We start from the raw sequence: 22,422 nt of genomic DNA on the forward strand, positions 1-22,422 counted from the left end.
GTACCACGGACCTGGGGCTGTGCTTACCTTACGGGGAGCATCCTAACAGCGTAGTCTCTAAACGGGGACCTTAATTTCGGTGTCTGTGTGTCGCTGTTCTGAAGGCATCAGCCTCACAAGTAACCTTGTGTATATCACAAACAAAGTCGTGGAAAAAAATTATATTTTTTTCCTCTTAATTGAAAGAGAGGAACGTTTTAGTGGAGGAAAATAGCCTTGATTCTGTAGCCTATCATCAGAAGAGGAAGGAGAGCATATTATATGACCTGACTAATAAATCTTCATAGGAATTCGCATGGCTGCATTAACACTTACAACAAAAAGGACTCCTGTATTAGCACAAGCTTTTAGAATGGCTTTATCTTCTTCTTTCCTGTTCCGAGCTAATTCCTGAAAGCCTTCATTTAATCCCCCTTTTGCTCATCCAGCCTGGTCTTCTTAGAATGGCAAAGGGTTTTTTTTCTTTATTTTTAATCTATGAATGACTGCACTTAAAGCTAGTAACTGTAGCCGCGGCACGCATGAAGATGAAAAGCCACCATCAGAAAACAAGATCTGTGTCTTTTCGAAAACACCACTGCCAGGGGTTAAGGGAAATCTGCAGCTGGAACAAATACAGCGCTCCTCTAACTTCCTCAATAACTGCTGGGGGAGCGGGCAGTTGCCAGACGAAGGAAACGTGGTTAGCCATCGAGTCTCTGAATGCAGCTCCATTTCCCTCTCAAACCCATGGAATTTATATTAACCTCCAGCTTTTCTTAGCTGGTGGGAATTTTCTTTTTTTTTTTTTTCTTTCATGAGGAAGAACCTCGCTTTTGTTGCTTCAGTTTGTCGGAGGAGCAGAGGAGATGGTTCTGCTCCTCGCACAACGTTCTTGCTGGCGAAAGGCCATGGATGTTAAATGAATAATTTTTGGCATTGATAAGGAGAGAAAGGCTGAGGCTGCCAAGCACAGAGACGCAGGCGTCTGGTGACTTGATTTCGGGAAGGGCAGGCTTGAGCCTTCGCAGCTCTCCGAGTTGTCTCCAATCCCAGCAGAGATGCAGGCAGGAGGAAGGACCCCATGTGCCTTTAGCATCTTGTACGCGGGTGTAACTGTATACAGTATACTGGCAAAGAGCAATATGCCAGTGAGGATGTCTAAAATTGCTTTTAGTAAGCTAAGGGCTACCTAATTTAAGGCCGTAGGTAGACCCACAGGAGAGCTACCCAGGTGAGCGTGGAGCGTAGCGTGGGAGACCTCGGTTTGCATCCCGGGGCTGCCGTAGGGTTCCTGCATGACTTCAGAGCCACCGTGAAGGCATAGCATCTGTAGGATGCTTATGGCTGCGGTGCTGACGGTGGTGGGCAGGGATCCTGGACGGAGGAGGGAGCTGGCTGAACAGGCATGGGGGATGTGCTGGTTGCCAAAATTCCCGTCTCTCTTTGGTAGCGAGCAGTTTGACAGCCGCTTCCAAGTTGCTCGTAATGCAGTGCATCTGCGGTTTTCCTTTCATGCCCCTTCCTGCTCGCTGGCCATACCATTCTCGGTGACCACTATCTCAGACCCTTCCCAGCTTCTGGAGCTGAGCCCATCACATGGGCACAATCCTGCCAGCAAGAAGGGCACCAAGGAAAGGAGAAAGGAGCTAAAAAAGCCCTAGCGGGGAGGGGCAACGTGACCTGAGACATCCCAGTAAGCAAGGTCTTTGGTGCTGGTCGCTTGGCACATGAAAATATCCAGGAATTGGGTTGGTTGTTGGGTTTTGCTGCTGGTTCGTCTTTGTCCCTGCTTGGTTCTGATGAAACACCTGAAGGTGTCTCCTCTTGGCCAATGTGAAATGAATTGAAGGGACTTCACCCAGCTCCTGGCAGTCATCGCACAAGCAGCCGTAACGTATGCTTTCACTGGCAGGAAAGCTGATGTTTGAATGATGCCTGTGTCTCTGGAGTTGTCGTGGTTCAGCCTTTGCAAGACACAGGAGAGCGGATACAGGCTGTCCTGCTGCCTGTCCTGTAGCAACTTTTGGATAAAAAGCATTTTTTCAGGATTTTTTTTTGGTGGAAATGCCAGATCTGTTTCCAAATGTCACATTTGGAGGCTGCTGTAAAGCAACTACAAACTTGCTTTTCTTACTCGTCCTCATTTTATTGTTCGTAGTCATCCATGGCTCCCAGAGGTCTGCAAAGCACCAGTGAAAAACCACCGGCATAATTAATATATGATGTGATATGATTGATACTCTCTGGCAAGTGCAATGTTTTCTGTGCTTATCCCTGCATTAAAACCCATTACAGCAGGAGGAATCTTAGTGCTCGATGCATAAAAGGAAAATCCTGGGAGAGAGCAGACGGACACTCAAGAAGCAGTTTCTTCCACACAGGTACCAACTGCCAGTAACCTGGCAAGGAGAAAGTCAAGCCCTTGTGTTGCACAGCCCACACTCCTGAAAAGAAATGGGACTTTTCAAAGGGAAGAATGAGGCTTTTATAGGATTAAATTGGCATTTGCACATTGGGGTATTTTCCGAGCTGGGGTGGCTGTGACATGGGATCCTCGCTTGCTCTCTCTGGGCTGAGCTAGGCTAAGCAGAGACTTCAGAAAGGAGAAAAACTATTTCTCTGTAGTCCCGGGGAAAATGTGTTGGCTGTGTCTTCAGCCAACTGCAAACAGGAATATCCATTGTGTGAAAATGTTTCCAGCACAATACGAGGGGCTTGGAGGAGGAAAGGACGGTGATGTTCTGCACAGCTTGCTTCAGTCATGAAGGTCTACAAGAAAGGTCCACTGGTGGACCAAGAAGGGCTGCCACCACCATGACCTCATTCAAGTTGATGGCAAAATTCCCTTTGACGTTGGTGGTGCAGCGTATGGATCACAGTGATATGGATCATGGCAAAAAATGCTCGTTGACTTGGCTTACGGTGTTGCAAAACTTCATGCACTTGGAAGGCCTCCAACGGGAAGTGCCAAGGGCTGAGCGGTGAGAAAGTTCTCCTAGCGCCTCTGGATTTACCCACGTTAAAAGAGAAGCCACTTCTTGTTTGTAAGGTTATGAAGTTATCACTCTGCAAATAAGGGGTTTCATCGCTGTTGGACTGTACCAGCTTCTGGGAGCTTGCATGAGCTGGAGCTCCTGTGGGCTGAAACTCTGGTCCATCCAAGAGGAGAAGATTTGTGGGGGCTTGGTTCTGGGGGATTACACAAATACACATGAAAAACATGCAATCTTTTATTAATAATAAGGGTGAAATGAAAATATACTTGGATACAGCCCTTACCTCGTGCTGAGAGCGATGCTGAGGTTCGAGGTGAGCACACCCAACCAGAGCAGGCTGTACCGACGCTGGGGATTGCACAGAGGTTCAACAGACACCTCCAGGTGATGTGGGCTCTGGTCCCCAACTCCCTGATGTCCTATGGGGTCTGTTTCTAGGTCACCTTAAAAATTCATCAGGGAGATCCCTATTCTGCCTGCAGGTTGCATCCTCATGACACGTCCACCACGATGGCATGATGGGGAGGTGTTGAGGGTGGACGGTGAACGAAGGGTCCTCCTGCCATCTCACCTGCCCGCTTCATCTCTGCTGGAGAGGCATGGTCAGATGGCACATCGAGGTTCACAACGGGGGGTGGTAGGCTTTGAAGGGGACAAGAGATGGGGAAAAACAGACTGGGGAACATGAAAAATACAGAGGAAAAGTATACTTTAAAGAAATGCAAGGTCCCAGAGGGACTGAAATAACTCGAGTTACAAATATTCCCATAGCAACCTCATAACACTGTAAGTCCCAGCTAAAGCAATTCCTCCCTCACCCCCAAACTAGCACAAGCCAAGCAAAATGTAGGAAAAGCTTTTCGGAGCAGCGAGCGCAGCCCTTTCTCAGGATGAGCTTGGGCTACCTGGACAGACCGCAAACCAAATACCAGGTGTGGTGCCTCCTGGTCGCAAGTGCTGTGGGCGGTATTTATTCCCAGTATTAGCTGAAAAAGGTTCCCTTTTCCAGGGGAAAGCAAACCCAGGTCACCAATGCTATTTATTTTAATGATTCTTTAAATATTCTGCATTTAAGGACTCCAAGCAATGGTGTGGTTATATCTATATTTACTGAATAAACGTATTTATTTACGGATGGGACACTTTACTGCTGACAGTAAGGTTTGTTTTTAAGCCTGACCGGGGTAGAGGAAATACATACAAATAAACAATAAACCTAAACAACACTAAAATAACATCAGTTAAAACAATTAGAGTTACTTCCACTCGCGAAGTATTGTTCCCATTTTGCTATAACATGGGAAAAAACTCCGTTTCCTAAGTCAGCTTGTAACTGATTTTGGATTTGCGGATTCTTGTAACAAAAGGGGATTTCTTTTGTCTGTTATTTATACTCTTCCTATGGCACCGCGTGTCCGTGTCGGTGTGTCTGGAGCACCCTCTTTCAATGCAGCAGTGTTTCCAGTCTGTCTCCATCTCGGTGGCTTAGCCGGGGCTTGGTGGCACTGGTTGGGCTTTTCTTCCTGCCCAGCGTGGTTGTACTGATGTATACGTGTGTGTTTGCAGAGGCAGTTCCTCCTAGGAGACTTTGTCCTGGATTTTAAAGTTTTATTATCTCTGAATTATGTGTAATTCAGGAGCTATGGGGCCGAGAGTTAAAAATAGACCCTGGAAAACTTGCTGTCAGTCATCAGCAGAAGGCATTGAGGGAGGTTCAGGGTACATTTCACTTGGGATGCTTTACCTAATTATTCTAATGCTTTAATTGCATTTGCATCCTTCACCCCACACAGGGAGTTTCCCACTGCGTTGTTCTGCCATTCTCTGTGTCTTGTTTCATCCCAGAGCTGGCTGCAGAGGGATGAGGTGGGAGAGCTTAGCTGCCACCAAGTATTTAATGCCACCAAGTATTTAATGCCATTTTAAATGTTGTCTTCCCTCTAGCTGGGTGTCCGCTCTCTGCTAGGAGCTGATAGCAAATGCCAAGGAAAGGCAGTGGGAAGATAAGGGTCTAAATGATGCTTCTTTGGGTCGGGGACTGCCTGTGTAGAGTCTGTAATTCATTAAAATGCCCACCATTTCGTGAGACTGGACGTATAGACCAGCATTAATGTTCAGCAAGTGGGAATCCAGGAGGTTGTGTCCTTGGGGCAACGTGGGAGGGCAGAGCCCTATAGGGAATAGTGCCGGTGTTTTTAATGATAACTAAAGAGTGGTGTTTAGCTGTGACAGTCCTGATCACTGCCACAGCCATCGCTCCTCTGTGCCCCTGCCCTTTTTTTTGGGAAAAGAGTCTTCTCCGAGGTGCTCATCACCGAGGTACACGTGCTGCAGCTACACCTTTGCTGGCAATGTGCAATTTATGGTGTGCTCCCTAAAGATGCAGTTAATCAGGAAATCCTCCAAACTGGGACGTCTCCCAAGAAACAACTTCCTATGCCTCCCGTTGAGGCGTGTTGCGCCATGCCGTGATTCATCGGGCAAGCACGTCTCACTGTCAAGGTCCCACGGAGCATCCCTCCTCCGCCATGGGACTTGTCGGTGGTAGCAAAGGCGGAGGAATTTTGCTCCTTTTCCAGCTCCTGGGTGGCTGGAAACTAAGTCCTCTTTGCCAATCCTGTAGTTTAATTTAGCCCTGGGTCCAATGATTGAGGTTGAAGAAAGCGTCCTTGGAGGTGGCCAGGACCCATGTGTGCTGTGTTGTGGGTGAGGAGTGATGGGAGAGCCACAACCGTGAAGTGCTGTGAGTATTTACCTGCCTTTTATCTTGGGTGAGGAGTATGTTGTAAAATTGTTGCGCTTTCTATTCCATTGATGTCGAGCACCGATTGATTCCTTATACAGAAGCAACTATTATTATAAGCACCTTCCAGGAAAAATGAATAGCTTTGCAATTTGAAGGAACAGATTTATCACTTGAATTTTAACGGAGAGGAAATCATTTCCAGGCAGCTTCCTGACATTGTTTGGTATTCTTCCATGGCTTCCAAAGCAGGTCAAGGCTTTGATTTGTGCCCCAGCCCTCTCCTTTCAAGAGGTAGAAAATTCCCCTCATGTAAGAGAGGAGAGTGGGTGGCAGGCCAGCGCCGCGGGAGTTCCTGGAAGGGGAAGAGGCAACGGCAAGTAGCCTCCGAGGAGGTGGCTCTGCTGGAAGTGCCCACAGGACTTACGTGCGTCAATAAATGCTGGCCTTGGGTGGGTAGAGGTGATGGGGATGATGCCGGCGGGGAGGTAGCGGCGCCTTTGCCACGTTTTTCATGTGCAATTGGATGGCTGGGATGGTTGTACTGAGCATTGGTGCATTCAGCCCCATAGACACCACGAGTGTGGGACCGGCACAATAAAAATTAAATATATCTGCAGGTCTGTGCTGTCCCGGACTTTCCTGCCACAGATAATCATCTTACAGGCAGATGAAAACCTTATTGCAGGGTGTTGCAAGTCACTGGGTTGGTTTCTGCGGATCATTTCTGGAACCATAATATATTTGTTTTTTTACGCTCCCTCCAGCCTCGATATTTCTGTTGTCACCTTTGCGCAGGCAGATGGGGCGTCTTCGGGGCTGCCATGAACCCAGCCCCACCTCTCCCTTCCCACCCCCCAGAAAATAAATCCCACCCTGAACTTTGTGTGCAATAAAACTGAGCAAAACTCCCAGCGCCTACCGCAGGCCTAATAACCTGTTTGTTCAGTTCAGGTCTTCTGCAACCATTTGTTTAAGATAAGCAAGGGCGGAGATGTTTCTTGAGGGCACAAAAGGCTCTTGAGATAAAGCTCATGCGGACTGATCCTGCGATATGGCTGGATGATTTCTTTTCCTTCTCTCATCACCCCAGCGTTGGGTTTTTCCATCAGTGCAGTTGCTTTTCTAAACCTTTCGTTTGTTCTTGGGGTTTCAGTGTTGCTGTTTGGCATTCAGGCATCTTCACCTGCTTGACCACCACAGGCTAGGAGTGTTTCTGCTGCATGGGGAACGTCTATGGAAGAGGCTGAATGAGGGGTATGAGTGAAGACAAGTCACTTTGTGGGGTGAGGTTTCACATCTGAAAGTCAGGCTGCGTTAGACATGAAGACCACGGGGATGAAGCAATGAACCCCAACCTCTCATGGCCCCTAGAGTCTTTGTGAAACACCTGTGAATTTGGCCACCCCCAGGCAACAGTTGCACTTGAGAAGTGCAGAAGTGGAGAAGGAGGGAGGGTGCAGGTTGGTCCCAAATAGGACCATCCCTTTTGTAAGGCAGTTGTTGTCAGATGCCAAAGGAGTCCCTGGGATTTACTACCTAAGGGTGGTCACAGAAGGACCAGCAGCAGCAAAAACCCCTGCCTCGTTTCTGCTTATCTCCTTGTGATTTGCCGTGTGATTTACCATCACCGGTAAAAGAGGCAAAGCTGGTGCCTCCCTCCAACATCTTCAGCTGATGCTGCTGCAGAGGAGGCGTGAGAAAAACGACAGCAAAGCTCCTGCTTGTAGCAGGGTAGCTCTAAACCCAACCATTTCCCTCCTCTGGTCCTGCCCCCTTCCTCGTGTCCCTCCCAGGCCAGTACCCCACAGGTTAGTGGGTTGAGACGTGGAGTGGGTTGGCTGAGGAGATGGATGTTGCTGGGGAGGGGCAGGTATCGGTGAGGGGAGAGGCAGAGGCTCTTGGGTTGCTGCAGATTGCCAACAAGATCTTGAAAGCTTTTTATTTGTTCTTTCATTAAACTTTGATGTAAATGGGTCTGGGGCAGTGGAGAGGCAGCTGCCGGCTTTCTGGATTCCCACGGGCAGGTGGACGGGGTTGAGGGTTGGGCAGACACCTTCATTAGGAAGGTAAAGCACAAGAAGAGTGTACGTGGGCGTCAGACCTGCTCCCCTCTGCCCTCTGTTTGCAGCAATTTCGGTAGATGACAGATTTCCCTTGGCGTATGCTAGCTGGCCATGTGACAGTCACCTAAGCTTGCCAGACATCACCTTTCCTTCTCCAAGAGCTGCTTTCCCTGAAACGTCTGAAAATGAATACGCACATCACAACAGAGCCGATCTCTAGGGAACTGGCCCGGAGAGCAGACCGGTCCTGAATGCCCCTTCTCTTCCAGAGCTGTTGGCCTTTCTTCTTACAGCGTGCATGTTTATAATTTAAACTTGACATACACGTACAGGCATTAAAAGTCCCGGGGGCTTCTCAGGTTCTGCTCCAAACTTCCCACCATGTAAACCGCAGAGTGTTTTGCTCCAAAATTGAAAATGACCCCTATTAATGGTCCTTTCTAAGACCATGGGCTCCTTGTTCTTTGCTTTTCCCACACCCCTCGCTTCCAGAACCAGCAGCACTGAAATGTTGGTTTGTTACATTCTCCTTGAGGCACCTGCGAATAAATATCAAAATAAAACCAATGTGGGAGAGAGAGCAAATGTGATTTTGCTGCCCACTGAGAAGTTGCAAACCTGCCTTTGAAAACCACCTGGGCTTGATGGTGTCTTCTGGCCCAAGCAGGAGCAAAAACCATCCCTCCTGTGTAGGTCTCCTTGTAGACCCATTGCGGAGCGGAGGGTGGTCTTCTGCCTTGCAAGACTTTTCCCTTTGGCTCTGTTCAGGGATTTCACCTTCATAAAGAGTGTGTCCACTGCAAAATGGAAGAGCTGCATTTCAGATCCATGTTGTCCTCAGCGAGCCAGCTCTATTGAAGGCGCTTCCATTGCTGTCCTGCGTGACCCGTGGCAGGGAGCAGCCTCCAGACAAACCCAAGAGCCATGTCATCAAGGCGCTCACCGTGCCCTTGGGATTCTGGCCTGTCCCCACCCACCCAGCACCCTCGGTCTTCTCCAGCCACTCCGCCCTTCTTGCAAGTTGCTGATACTTCCTTTTACATCAGCTCGCTGCACAAAAAAAGTCGACTTTTCTCTCTTCCAAATTTAGCTCTGTTTAGGCACCAAAATAGACAAGAGTAGGGACCGGTGACTGTTTTTTTCCAAAACATAGTCTCATGACTGGGACTAAGGAAGGGAACTGCTCGGCTGGAGAAGGGAGATCCTTGATTTTCCTAATGGGGACATGAAGTTCTCCTCTGTTCAGGCACAGGCATGCTCCTTGGATTAGGAGCCTTATTCCCCTGTAATTAATCCATCTCTCAGCCCGATGCTGTCTGCTGCTGGTGGGCAGAGGTCTGAGGAAGCACAGCGGTGCTCTGCAAGGAGGACATGCAGCAATGCACCACCGTACGTATGGTTTCGAGTTGGAAAGAGCAGAAAGGCAGCTCCTGAGACTTAATGAAGGTTTCGCGTTGAGGAAATCGGTGCTTTAAGTCCTTGTGTTCTGCAGAGATGGTTTCATTTTTCAGGGTAATTGTATTTGCACGTGTGCCTGCAATGCAGCTTAAGTTCTTAAAAATACCCCAAGCTTTAGCCTGTTGTGGTAGTACAACATTGGAAACAGTCTCACTGAGTATTGTGCTATTTTTAGCCTGATTTCCTAAACTAGCACGGTTGATGTGATTGGGCTGTGTGTGTCTGCTTCCTCCCTTCCTTTTCTCATTCGCTTTGCTACCCATTGGCCAATTTCAAGCAAATTTTCAGAGGAACAAAGATCTCGGAGATACTCGGATAAGCTCCTCCTATGCGTTCAGTGAAAATAAGTGATCGGAAAATAAATGATGAGGAAGACTCAAACCACAGCCCTCAGTAATGAAGAAGGTTCAGTATGATCCTAAGATGCCACACAGAATTAACCATGAGGTGTTTGGCTGCAGGAGAAGCCCATGTCAGACCTGGTTAACTAGGTGATAACCCAACCACAGCCTCAGGAGAGCAGGTTGCCAGCTTTCCCTACTCCCAAACTACCTCCTCTTAGTCAAAGATGGGCTATGTTTGAGCGGTGAGATGAGATCTAGGGAGCATGAGGAGAGCTATTCCTGGTGGTGGGTGCAGGGACGTGAGCAGAGGACCACAGAACAATGTGCGTCGCTGAGCAGATCCTCGCTGGATGAGCAGATCTGCAAGAAAGCTAAGGCAACTTCATGTAACGATGGCCTCTGTACCATTGCTATGAGAGGGATCGTGTAGGGTGTTGCGGCTGGTGTGGCACCTCTGGGTGTTCAGGGTGTTTTAGTGGAAGAGAAAGATAATTTGGTCACCGAGAGTGGGTACTACTCTTGAACATGCTTTCTAATGCCTGTGCTAAACCATATGATCATGGCACATCTGATTTTCTCTGGAAGAGTTAATAGTGAAGAAGAAAGTTAAAAGGGAAACCCCTTCCTAGGAAACACACTTGAAGACTGCAGCCAAAGCAAGATTCAGATGAGGACGTGCTAGCCAGCAGCAGGACTTACCCAGGGGCTGGTGAGCTCTTCATTACTTAAAGTCTCGAATAATGAAGGTCTCCGGAGGGGAAGGCTCCAGCTGCCATGGGAGCTGTAGGGTTGCTGCAGTAGCAGTTTCTCCAGGCTCTTTGCAGATGGCCAGGATGGATGGTCACAATAAACCCTGTTGGGACTCAGGGATGCCTTCTCTGGTCTGCAAGCCTAAATTCATTACCATCCCCAGCAATCTTCCTCCTCCGTTACATCTTCCACCAGAGGAACTCAAAATATTATCTCGGTAACTGCTACTAAAATTAACTGTCATTTTAAGGCTTTTCACACAGAGAGGGCCTTTTTTTTTTAAGTCGGTGTGTTATGTTGTCATGCCAATGTGACAAAGCTGCTGCTCGATGAGACGCGTTCCCACCCAGCCCTTGCCCTTGCCCAGGCTGCTCCCTCGTGGCCCCTCGCGCGTGGTGATTCACCAGCAGCGGCTGGAGCTCAGAGGCGAAGATAGATTGCGATGGAAATAAAAGGAGTGACTTTTACAGGGCTTTTATTGCCAGCCTGGGAAGTACAATACCGCATAAATAAAAATCATTACGGTTATGACAGCTCTGTAGTCCCTGGAAAATAAATAATACTTTGCACGTACATAGTGCCTTTCATCCAGGAACCTCGGAGCTCTTTGCTCACATTAATGAAGCCTCACGATGCCCATAGTAGGATGGTAAATACAGCATCCCCCTTATCAGATGAACATACCAAGTCAGAGAGTCGGCACCTTCAGTGGAGAGAGGACAAGGCAGCAGCTTGAGTTACACACAGCTCTTCCACTGACATGACCGGGGCAAATCATTTAACGTCCTGGTCATCTCAGTTGTTTCCTGTAGGTGGAAGCCACCAGTGGGCAAGCACAAGCGAGATGCTCATGACAAAGTCGTTGACTTGCTAATGGCGTGGGGACACAGCCCCAACAGGCCAGCCAGCTGTGGCTCATGTTTGCTTACTCCAGTATCCTCAAAATGCTGCTGAGCATCGTCCCCATACGGACATTTTTACAGCTGAGTTTTAGATAAATAAATAAATCCGAAGGAAACAACCCAGTGAAAGTGGATGGTTTAGGTGCACCAGTATCAGCAGTGTCATGTGTGAGGTGGGTGAATTCCCTGTAGATAGTGTACGTTGGGATCCATCATACATGGTCCAGTTATTTCTCCCATACGGAAATTGCAGATAACTTCATTCCCTGCTCATTGCAACGGCCTGAGAGGGTACAACAAGTCTGGGGATTTCCAGACCTGCTTCGATAGGGTCTGAGATGTTGTAAGGATGTTTGGATGGGAACTGTTTCTTTTATCGTGCTCACATGTTGGGTGTACAGCTCTGTCTCACTCTGACCCCTTCCATATTGATCCTGCATCCTGTATCTTGGAGCTGATCTCTGCTTTTCTCTCTGTTTTACAGGGTTACCATCCGTTGCCTCATGAAGCTGAAATCGCACACACCAAAAAACTGTTCAGAAGGAGGAGAAACGACCGGAGGTAGGTGAAACTTCCTTAATGTGTTTTTTTTTTTTAATCTTCTCCATTGCACATCTTCCCCACTGTCTCATGGAGTGTCTTTGGACAATACTGCTGTTTAGCAACTGCCAGCGTTGGGTTAATGCCATGAACCCTTATTTGAACACGAACGTCCTGAAAATGCAGTCTGTCCATCCCCCTGGTTAATCTTTTAAATCTGGGGTATGTATGTCCTATATTGCTCCAGGAGTATCTTAAGGACCTCATCTTCCCCTTATACTTATTCCAGCATAGCCAGATCCCCCCACTTGTATTAGAAGAGGCAGCTGGCAAGGTATTATCTGTAAAAGCTTTGAGTCCTTGCAACTTGCTTCCTCTCTTTCTATTCAAAAGCAAAATTTGCTGACTTTTGGGGTCGCCTGCAAAGTGGGTATGGTTGAGAGGGGTTTGCAGCAAGCATCGGATGCCTGTCTGCGTGAAGGAGGGCATGTGCTAAACAGGCAGCTGAGTTCCTGTGGCATTGGTGATTTCAATCCATTGAGTTAATTTAATTGGGTCAATTGGATATTTCATTGTGTAAATTGCATATTTAATTATATGAGGGCATCTAGAGTCCTTGATATGACTATGGTGATTATGGTTAAATGTGAAAATAAATGGGGAATAAGGGAGTGAGTTGTACATGCACCTTTATTTCTGCCGGCGTGTTCTGCTGTGGCTGAGACAACACAACGGGGGCAATAAAGCATTTCTAAAACTGGGAGTTTGCAAGGTTAATGTTATTTAACAGGAGAAAAAGTGGCCAATGTTTTCTCCTAGAGCGATCTGAAACCTGTATCTGTGCTGTGATGCCTTACGGGGGGATTTTCAGGGGAGTCCTGCAGACACCTGTAATGGCTGTTGGAGTGTGTCCTCAAATCTCCCCATCACTTTTCGACTCGTGAACAGCCACGGTGTAGTTAATTCTGTGCTTGGTTTGGTTTTCCCAGATTTTACCGAGCAACCAAAAAACAGCTGAAAAGAGCTTGCTTAGGCAAGCTAGAAACATTCTTCTGTGGGCAGGGTGGTTCTCAGCAGCAAACTCCTCTTTCTCTCCTCTTTGGGGCTCCCTCCTTTTTTCCTGTATGCAATTTAAAAGACGATTTCGTCTTGTGATTTAGGAAAAAAAAAAAAGGGCTTGTTTCAGCTGGGTTGCAGCCCTGTGATCACTGAAAAATGGTTAAAACCAAGCTGAAGTCTGCTTCTGTTGCAAGAGAGAGCTGGGTGGGCTTCCTCGCAGCGCTGGGCTGGGCTCCCCGAGAAATCGCAGCAGAGGTTGGAGCATCCTGCTCCCATCCCGGCTCACCCAGCGGGTCTTCCTCCATCATCCGAAGAGTGCGTGATGCTGTGGGAGAGGAGACCTGCAGAGCCAAGGGATCTCCTGCCTGAAGCCCCATGCCCAAAGCTGCACTGGACCAGAGCCATGAAACTGCGTGTTGGTTCTTCCCTCCCATCCGAACAACCAGCCAGTCCTCGGGATCACGCCAGACGTGTATTTCTACTTCTTTTTCTTTCTGGTCCCTTCAGATAAACCATCAGCAGACAGAAGCATTCAGTCCCCCAGGGCATCCCTGCCTCCCGCGCAGATGGCAAGGAGAGATACCAAAAGAAACTGCCTTGGGCTGGGGCTGGAAGATCGCGGGGTGAGATACAGCCCAGACCGAGTAGCACTGGGATAATATCCCAGGAGGAGAGACAGAAGCCTTAAAACCCAGTTGATACGGCATCATGCGGGAGGAGATGTGGGGCCGTTTCAGCCCTGAGCAGTCACAAATGAAATAAAATGGAAAGAGCAGAGGGTATGCAGTCCTGCCCAAGTCCTCCATGGACATCCATGGTGGTGTCAAAGTTTAGACAGAAAAACATACTTATTTTAATCGCAAAAAGCTAAGAAGCCGAGGTAGAGGGAGCTGGAGTGAAACAACAGTCTCTTAATTAATTATTTAAGCAGAAGAGGCAAGGTCCCATCCCCTAGACTTCAGCTGGGGACCTCAGCAGTTCACACTTAATTGTACTGCTATTATCTTAATGTCCCAGGCATCATTCTGAGGGAGAAAAGCTTCATTTTGGAGCTGGTGGAGCCACACAGCGGTATGAATGTCCTTCAGGATGAGATTTTGTGGCCAGCAAAACAATTGGGAGTTACGGACTTTTTGTTTTAAACCTCATCTGGATACAGAGAGACTCAAAATTGCAAGAACGTGGATGGGGCATCGGAGGCAGCAAAGGCTTGGGAGAGGCTGAGCGGGGCCATTTGGTGGTGCATGGGTTGGGAGGGGGGTTGGGAAGCAACTCTGGATGCCCAAACCCAAAGGAAGAAGATCTGGTTTCTTAGAAAGGAGTTGGTAGCAGCCAAGGGTGGGAGTAGGGTTGACATGCAATGGATTTGCAAGAAGAAAAGAGGTTGTCCTGCTCCGTTGGTTAGAAGTAAGTGTGGCCCCAAAGCCCTGGCGCAGTTGGGTCTGGTTTTCATCGGGCAGCTTTTCCCCTTCTCCTGAAGGCGATGAGCACTTGGCACTAAGCACCCAGACCCCACGAGCAATGCCTGTCCGTGGTGCACCGGCTCTCCCTGCCCAGGACCTGCCTCTTTTGAGAAGGATGACACATCCCGGGTGACCATGGTGGGCATCTTCCTGCCATGTCCAGGAGTCCCTGCTCACAAGTGGACATCCAGCTTGGGTCGAGGAGTCAACCCCCAGGCCAACATCTGCGTGATGCACAGGCCCAGCTGGCCTTGCCTGGTGTAGCTGACCTTCAGCTATTATAAAAGAGCTGATAAAGCACATCGGTACCCAGAAATCTGCCTTTTTTTTTCCAGCTGGTCTTATAAATGATACCGGTTCCCCAGAGCGCGTGCGGGCTCCTTTCCCCTCCCTGACGGTGACATTCAGAAGGGGCCACGTCTTGGGCTAGCGAAGCACCTTTTGTTTCTCATGCGAAACGACGCTGACGTCCGGCCGTGCTATAAATAGTGCCCGTCCCCACTTCCTTCCCGTCACCTTTCCTCGGGAAATGCTGTCACCGCGTTGTGGAGGAGCACGGCTCACCTACCCTGAGGTCTCTGCCGTGCACCTTTCACTCCCATGGGCAGAAGCAACCCTATGGGCGCGCAACCATAGCTCTCTCCTTCTATATACGATACATTTTTACGTTCCATGAATCATTTTTCCATGTGATGCATGCCTCATTTTTTGTATAAGATAGAAACAAAGAGCAGATTATTAAAACAGGTTTTGACTTTCCCAGTTGAGAACCACTGTGGTCCTGTTTGACACATTTTTGGTTACAGCGATCAACATCGGAGCCACATCTGGTAGAGAGTTTGGTTGCACAAGGTGTTAGAAAAGCCTACAGGAGGTGGCGAGGTCCTTGCCACAAAGAGCTTATAATCAGCGCAGGAGACCAGGGAGAGGTATCACCCTCCCTACCGGCCCGACAGAAATCCTGTGCCCTGTGTTTTCTCTCTTGGTTTGGACACACGAGGTGTAACTGCCACCTTCTGATGATGAGGGTGATGGAGGGCATCGCTGCTTGATGGGAGCATTGAAGGAGAACAGCAGAGGCAAGCTTTTTCATAGATGCCCATGTGAACAAGTGTTGAATACCAATGAGGATTTTATTGCCGAAACACTGATCTGCTGTTTGCTGCCACACAAGACCTACCCTACCTAGATATCACCAAAGGCAACTTGGTTTGACCTCCCGTAGGCAACTACCTCTAGTGAAGGAGGCATTTTCCCTGGGTAGTGGCAGAACCTCTCCTGCCTTTATCTCATGCAGGTAGTCAAGAGAAAAGAAATACTCTGGGACCTGTTTCTCAAGTCGTCTCCTGCCCTTCGCAACCCGCTGCCTCTCTGCTAGCGGAGCACAAGCTGGGACATGGTCTTCTTGGGCAGGTGGGCTCTGAGTTTGGCCCCTTGTTTTTCAAAAAGTTCCCAAAAACGCCATTTCTTAAATGTCTATTGAAGCATTGCAAGTCAAGTTGGTGCTGCACAGGGTTTCTCTAGTTCCCACGGCATCCTGGTATGATGTGTTTTGGGATGGAGGGTCCGGCTGTCCAAACCCCATGGCCCGGAAATGCACTCACAGAGGCTTGCACCAGCCTTGTAGGAGGGATAAGAAATGTTCCCAGTTTAGATAGGATTTACAAGAAATATATGGTGTCACGATGGGTTAAGACAGGTGAGTCTGTACCTACTTCTTGGTCTTCTGGTTAACAGAGTACTGAAATTGTTCTGCGTCACCTGAGGAAGGGGACAGTTTTGCTGAGGACCAGGAAAAGGTCGCTGGAGAAGTCTTAAAAAGTTTGCGCCATCATAATCACATTGGTTCAAGCACATCTTTTTGGATTCAAAAGTCAGATCAGGCTGAATGCCTCATGTGTGCATAGATGCTGGCTGGTCTCTCACGGGGCTTTTGATGGTCAGTCTATGGGCAAGGATAGAAGATGATAGAGAGAAGTGCAGCATCGTGTCTTGGAGAGAATGGAGTAAAAGCCTAAGAGTTAATCAATCCCCTCTTTCCAAAAGGCATCTGAATTCCTCTTTTCCATAGAAAAGGTGTGGATCCCTTGTGCTTCCTCCGTGCACAGCTGGTGTATCTCCAGGCTTTGGGATGACCAAAGCCACAAGAAGCTGCTTTGCCCATCCTGGCCAGGGCTGTTGGGGACCGCGGCCAGCCTCAGGTGAAGGACCATCACCCTTAGCTGTGGCTGAGCTTTGTGTCATCTCCTACTTCTCCTGTTGGATGGGAGTTTAAGAGGGGTGTTTCTGCACTGGGAAATCCATCCTTCATAAAGCCCTTGCATGGGGATAAGGAGCTGGAGCAGAAGACCGCGTAGGTCCTCCTGGCTTATACACGGAGAGAAGGGGTGGGAGCAAAGAGGCTCATGTGCTTTGCCCATCTCCCTTCAGCATGCCCCAAATACTTACGGCTTTTGACAACAGGATTACAGAAATGTCCCCAAGTTTTCTCTTGCGTTGTCCCAATTTGCTTCCTACCGTTAACTTGGCTTTACACTTAAATGGTCAGGAAAAAACAGTCTGGATTTTTTTTGTGTGTGTGTGTTGTTTTCTGTTTTTAATTAGATTCAGAGCTGGGGGAGGCAGAAATATCCTCCTTCCCCGGAGAGCCCCGGGTGGCTGTCAGGGACGGTTTCCTCTTCCTGAAGCAGGAGGGTTGTGTAAGCGCCGCTGACCCCTCCTGCTCGCGCCCACGCCGAAAACCGGGTTAGCTGGGGTGAGCGCACGTGGGTGGACTCCCCTGTTCTGCCTGCCTGCTCGGAGCCCGGCTCATCCCGACGGGCCACCACGTGGCTGAGGGACCTCCTGGGGCTCATCCCCGCTGGTCCACGTGGCCCCAGCTGGGGTCTTGCACGGAGGCGAGCGTGGTCCTGCATAGGGACGGCCCAAAGGACGGTCACGGCGGGCTCGGGGCCAGGCAGGGAACGTCCCAGATCCGCCGGCGGCTCCACCGAGGAGCGTAGGCAAGCTGTGATATATTTCTTTTCCCATTATATTTGATTTTACAGACCCTCAGGGACACTCAACCACCTACAGTGATTAGTTCAACTGATTAAGCCGCTTTTCCTCTTGTGGCAAACTCCTTTTGTGAAGGGTTTTCAATAGCCACGCTGCTCGGGACATTGTTCCTGTACAATTTCCTTTCAAAACACCATAAAGGGCACTCTACCACTTTACCCTGTCATAAAACATCACAGGAATCAGCTTTGCCCAGCTTGCTCCTTCGAGGGCAAGATCTCCTCATTCAGGGAGAAGGTATGGGGTCGGGTGGGAGTTGCAGGACCGCGTGATGCTGGAGTGAGATGGAGCCATTAGCAAGGGGGATTTGAGACGAGATGAGACATAAAGCAAAAGTTTTCTGCTTTTTTTTTTTTTTGCTGTTTGTTAATATGAGGATCCAGGGTCACCCAGGGAAGCGAAGGATAAAATAAACTTGAAAGCCCAGAGAAGGAAATGCTGCTTCGCACATGTCGGCTGGTGCAGCCTTGCCCGGCAGAGGCTGGGAGCGGATGTGGATGCTCTCAAGGTACCCGGGGGTAAACGGCACAGGGGGAGAAGGGCTATTTCTGCTGAAGGAATGCGCTGCTGTGAACAGCAAGCCAATAAAACTGGCCATTTAATTCAGACTGGAAACCAGAGGAAGGTCTGCCTTGATTGCCACCAAGGGAGTAACAGATGTAGGGAACTGGAGGGGGTTGCAGTGGCACAAGGTCCTTCCTCCCCGTGTTTGTAGTTACTCCCATACCCTCTTGCAAGGCTATCGGGTAGGTCCTTAGGAAGACCTGGTGGTGTTGGGACCTGGCTAGTCCATCAGCTGCTCTTTGGGCAAGGTAGTGATGGAGTGGGGCAGAGATGGTATCAGGAGAGGTCAACCAGGAGCCCCTTCCTACCCGCAGAACTGCGCTGGCCAGACATGCTGGCATCGCCCAGCCCTGCTGCCCTTCCTTCCAGGCGTCGAGGAGAAGGCTCTGCCAGGGGTCACAGTGCTGGGATCCCGCTCCCAGGAGGAGATTGTTGAGAACAAAGCCTGCACCAGGCTCCCCATTGAAGGAGCGGTCCTTGAATGATCAAAAAGCTGCCTCCTGACGACCCGTGGGCATCCGGCTGGAGGTGACTCAGCCATGGGTGGAGCTGCTGGACGGCACTGCAGCTTCTTGTCAAGAGGGGCCTCTTGGAGCTGAGAACTGGAGGTAGTTTGGCTCCATCAAGACCCCTCGCTGCCTTTGCACCATGCTCTGGGCTCAGTGAACAGGACACAACATGGCATGGCACTGTAATAGTCCAACACCATCCCAGTGCAGGAATCCCATCCCCAGTACCTACAGGACACAGATGATCAAATAGCTCCGCAGAAGCCATCTGAAGTTCAACCAAGTTTATATCTAGCATCAGTCCTAGACTGGCTCATCTTATAGCCACTTGCCTGCCCCAGCACTGTCCCCAGAGCTGCACACATAGGGACTTCCCATTAGCCAAGCAGTCCATGTGAAACACCAGTAGCAGTAAGGTGGAGCAGTTGGTGTTTGGCATCCATTGGGGAGTTTGTTTTGCCTGTCACCCATGTCTCAAGCTGTGGCGGGGTGAGTAGGGGTTTTCCACCCAGCTGCTCTTGTTTCTGCCGTTGTGATCACCGCTAAGCCCTTAGGCACTGAGGGTGTCAGTGAAAATATGCCCAGCCGTGAGTCACCCTTGAAGGCAGATGGTGTGGCTGCGATCCTGCCGGCAAAACACACCGTGAAAAGCGATGCCGTATTTACAGCTCCTTTCCCGATGCTAGCAACAACTAAAAGGATTTTGCATTTCATGCGATGCGCGAAAACGTACTTCTGCGAACGTCAGAGCGCTCCGTGGGCTCAAGACGAATGTAAAGAGAAAAATAAACCTTCGTGAGTTCAACAGGACACGCTCCACATGAGCAGGACTTCAGGAGATGCGGATCCATTACTGTTCTCCGTATCTGCTCTGTCCTCCTTGTGTGCCTAGCCAAAGGCATGGTGCAGAAGGGTTAAAAGATACTCATCTAAGCAAATTTAATCCTTTCCTTTCATTGTTCTTTTTTTTTAATGCCAGGAGGCAGTGGCAGGAGAGAGCTGGGTGCGTTTCCCAGCTGCAGGGTTGCCACCTCTCTATTGAGAGCGGCTTTGTCATTACATAAAAACTCTACAACACAAGACTTTTTATTCCTTTTTTTTTTATGATCTTGGCGACTGAAGTGACCCCTGTCCTGCAGACTAAATTTAACCTGAATTGCCAAGCTGCCAGTAGACTTTATGGCATCAGGAGGCTTTTTGCAGGTTGTTTTTCTCCATCTCTACAGCTGATTGAAAGACTTTATGTGCCACCGGCAAAACATTTTACTGTTATGAAACCTCAATAGAAATGTAATGGCCTGCTGGATAAGCTCAGGGTCTTATGATGTTACTTCACAGAGAGCAAAATAATTGCTCCAGCAAAAAATCCAGGAGAACTTCAGTGTGTGGCTATGGTGGAGGGACACCTGGTTTCATCAAAACTTTGTATTTATGAGGTATCTTTCTTCTGTGTGGCAGCAGGGGCTGGGCTGGAGGACAGTGGGATGTTGGTACCAACAGCTCTTCAGTCCTTTTCTGCTGCTACCCATTCTTGTGAGCGTTAGGCAATGGGGGGCAGGAGCTTGTGGTGGCTGAACAACTAGGGAGAAGATTAGCAAACAACTGCTCTTGTGTTCAAGGCCCTGGGGGGCACATGGGGGACCTCATTTCAGTTCTCACCTTTATTAGAGACTGCTGGGATTCACCTCCATGATCATGAAGCTCCATGAAGCTGCCCTTCATTTCAGATGCCCTAGCATATCATGAATCCATGCAAGGAGCTAGCAGACGCTGGACCTTGTGAAACCTGCACCGAAATGGAGTGGGAGCCGGACAGATGCAACAGAGCATCTCGAGTGACACCACCATCTGAATCCCACTGCATGTGTCCATAACTACGTTGACTATATATGAACTGGGTGCCAAAGTTCCTGTTATGCTCAGAGGGGATGCAGTCAGTGGAGTTGGGAGGATGGTTCATCTCAGCATGAAGCAGGCATTTGGCCAGGTGACTCCCTCCACAGTCTCCACCACCTGTACTGGTTGAGCTGCCATGGAGTTTAGATCTCTGTGAAGCTGTGTAACCCCCTCCCCATGCCTATGTGCTCCATGCATTAAATGTTATTTTCTCTTTTTGTTGTTCTGTATGCTAAGCATGTATGCATGGGGCCTGAAAGTCTCCACCATGGCACTCTGGTAAAAGTCCTGCGCAAGACTGAACTTTGTGAGCAACCCTACAATAATGTGGTGCTGCGTGAGAGGAGGGAGGATTCCCCTTCCCCTGGGACAAGGTGGGGATTCCCAAAGGTGGCAATCACAGGTGCTTGGAGAGCCCTGGAAAACTTCTCACTGAGATCTTCTGGCCCCCACATAAGTAAAATGAGTCTGGCCAGCTTATGAGAACAGGTTTCCTTGCTTTATTTTGCCTTCCCATGTTGATCAGAACCAAGGAAGTCTGAAAAACAAAGAGTTGTGAGAGGAGTTGAGCCAAAAGACCTCGTGCCGGAGGAAGCACTGGGACGGGGATTTGTTTCTGGGCTCTCTTCAGCAAGAACAAAGACTTGAGACTGGGCATCCCGTTCTATCCCGTCTCATGGAGGGGAAATCTCTCCTCAGCCAAGGAAGGCAAGGGTTTCCACCGTGACATTTTTATGCTCGCAGAGAGTGCCGCCTTGGCACTTCTTGAGAAGCTTTGAGGACAGCAGTCTCCACTTCAGACCATGCTTGCCATAAGTATTTCTGGTGTCTGAAGAAAATGGGCTTGTGTCTGTACCTGGAAGATGCACATGGCTGATGAGATCCCTCACCCACATTTAGCTCGACCCCTTGTTGAGGCTGCCTGGCTTCACTGACCAGAACGAACCATCCTTACTCATCAGCTGGGTAGGTAGATCCTACCTGGGTCACCTGGGACACCTGGTCACTGGTGTTTCAGCAGCCTGGGTGAAGTCTGTAGTTGACTTTTTTGCCCTTAGTTTTTTGTAAACAGGTGTCAACAGAGCAAAAGGTTGTCATCACAGGTGGAAGGGTTTAGCCCTGAGCCCCTTAAAGGCATTGCCAACTCCTGCTACAACCCCTAACTCGTTTTCACTTCAATTAACAATTTGCACCTTCTTCTAGAAGGTTTCTTCTAGAAGGTTTCTTCTAGAAGGGAGCTGGTGAGTAGATGCTCAGTTCGTGGATCTGCTATGTCCTAAGGCAGAAGCTGGCTGAACTGGGCGGGGTCTGAGGAGATGGTGGCATCTCAGGACGTGCATGGCAGTGATGCTTTTGGCGCTTAAATTTCAGACAAAACGTGAGCTGACCCAAGCCCTTGGGGTTGGGTGGGATTTGGGGAATTGTTTGATGAGAGCTGTAGGGTCCTCAGCTCTGCCTAAGCTGTGTTGTGGATGTATATGTGCTCCCTTGGATTTGGTCCTAAATGTTAAGAGAAAAGAAATATATATGCCTAAGCGTGTCATGGGCACATGAAATCATGGGAGGGTTAGGAATGGACCCTAAAGCAGTGTGGCTTGTGGTCCTGTGTGTGAATTTTAAAGCTGTTGTCTAGCTTGTGTTTAAAGGACAATATTACTTTATTTTACATGAAAATCTGCTGCTCTGCATTCGTTATTAGCTGATTGTGAGTTCTCAGGCATCATCTTCTTGTCCACTGTTTAATCTCTTACAAAAAAATGGTTTTCCCTTGTTTACCCTCCTTATCTTTCACTCTCTGCTTAAAGATATATGTATACGCCCATATGTAACCAAGATATATATTTGTAACTAAGTTGTCCCAGCGTTTTCTCTCACAAAATGTTTTCTCAGTGAGACTTTACCAAAAGAAAACTCCATGCTTGTTCCTGCAAGCGTCGCGTGGGATCGCAATGGCACGCGTCCTCTTCTGGCCAGGTAGTTTTTGTGCTGGAAAGATTGCTAAGAAAAGCCCAAAAATCACTCGGGAGCGTGCCATGCAAGGTATTTATTTGAAAACTCTTTACAATAAGCTGACAGCCCGTGTTCATGCAATT

At 48.9% G+C, this 22,422-nt stretch overlaps 1 protein-coding gene across 4 annotated transcripts in view; it reads left to right on the plus strand.

Annotated features, from left to right (window-relative positions):
- LOC142075272 (CBP80/20-dependent translation initiation factor-like) overlaps nucleotides 1-22,422 on the plus strand; it is a 143,757-nt gene that overhangs the window by 68,367 nt on the left and 52,968 nt on the right. For all 4 annotated transcript variants that reach the window (XM_075136410.1, XM_075136411.1, XM_075136408.1 and 1 more), the window contains one exon: nucleotides 11,726-11,802. In XM_075136410.1, coding sequence (XP_074992511.1) covers nucleotides 11,726-11,802 — 77 coding nt within the window. The remainder of the gene's footprint in view (nucleotides 1-11,725; nucleotides 11,803-22,422) is intronic.

This window comes from Calonectris borealis, chromosome Z (assembly GCF_964195595.1).
Source record: "Calonectris borealis chromosome Z, bCalBor7.hap1.2, whole genome shotgun sequence".
NCBI lineage: Eukaryota > Metazoa > Chordata > Aves > Procellariiformes > Procellariidae > Calonectris > Calonectris borealis.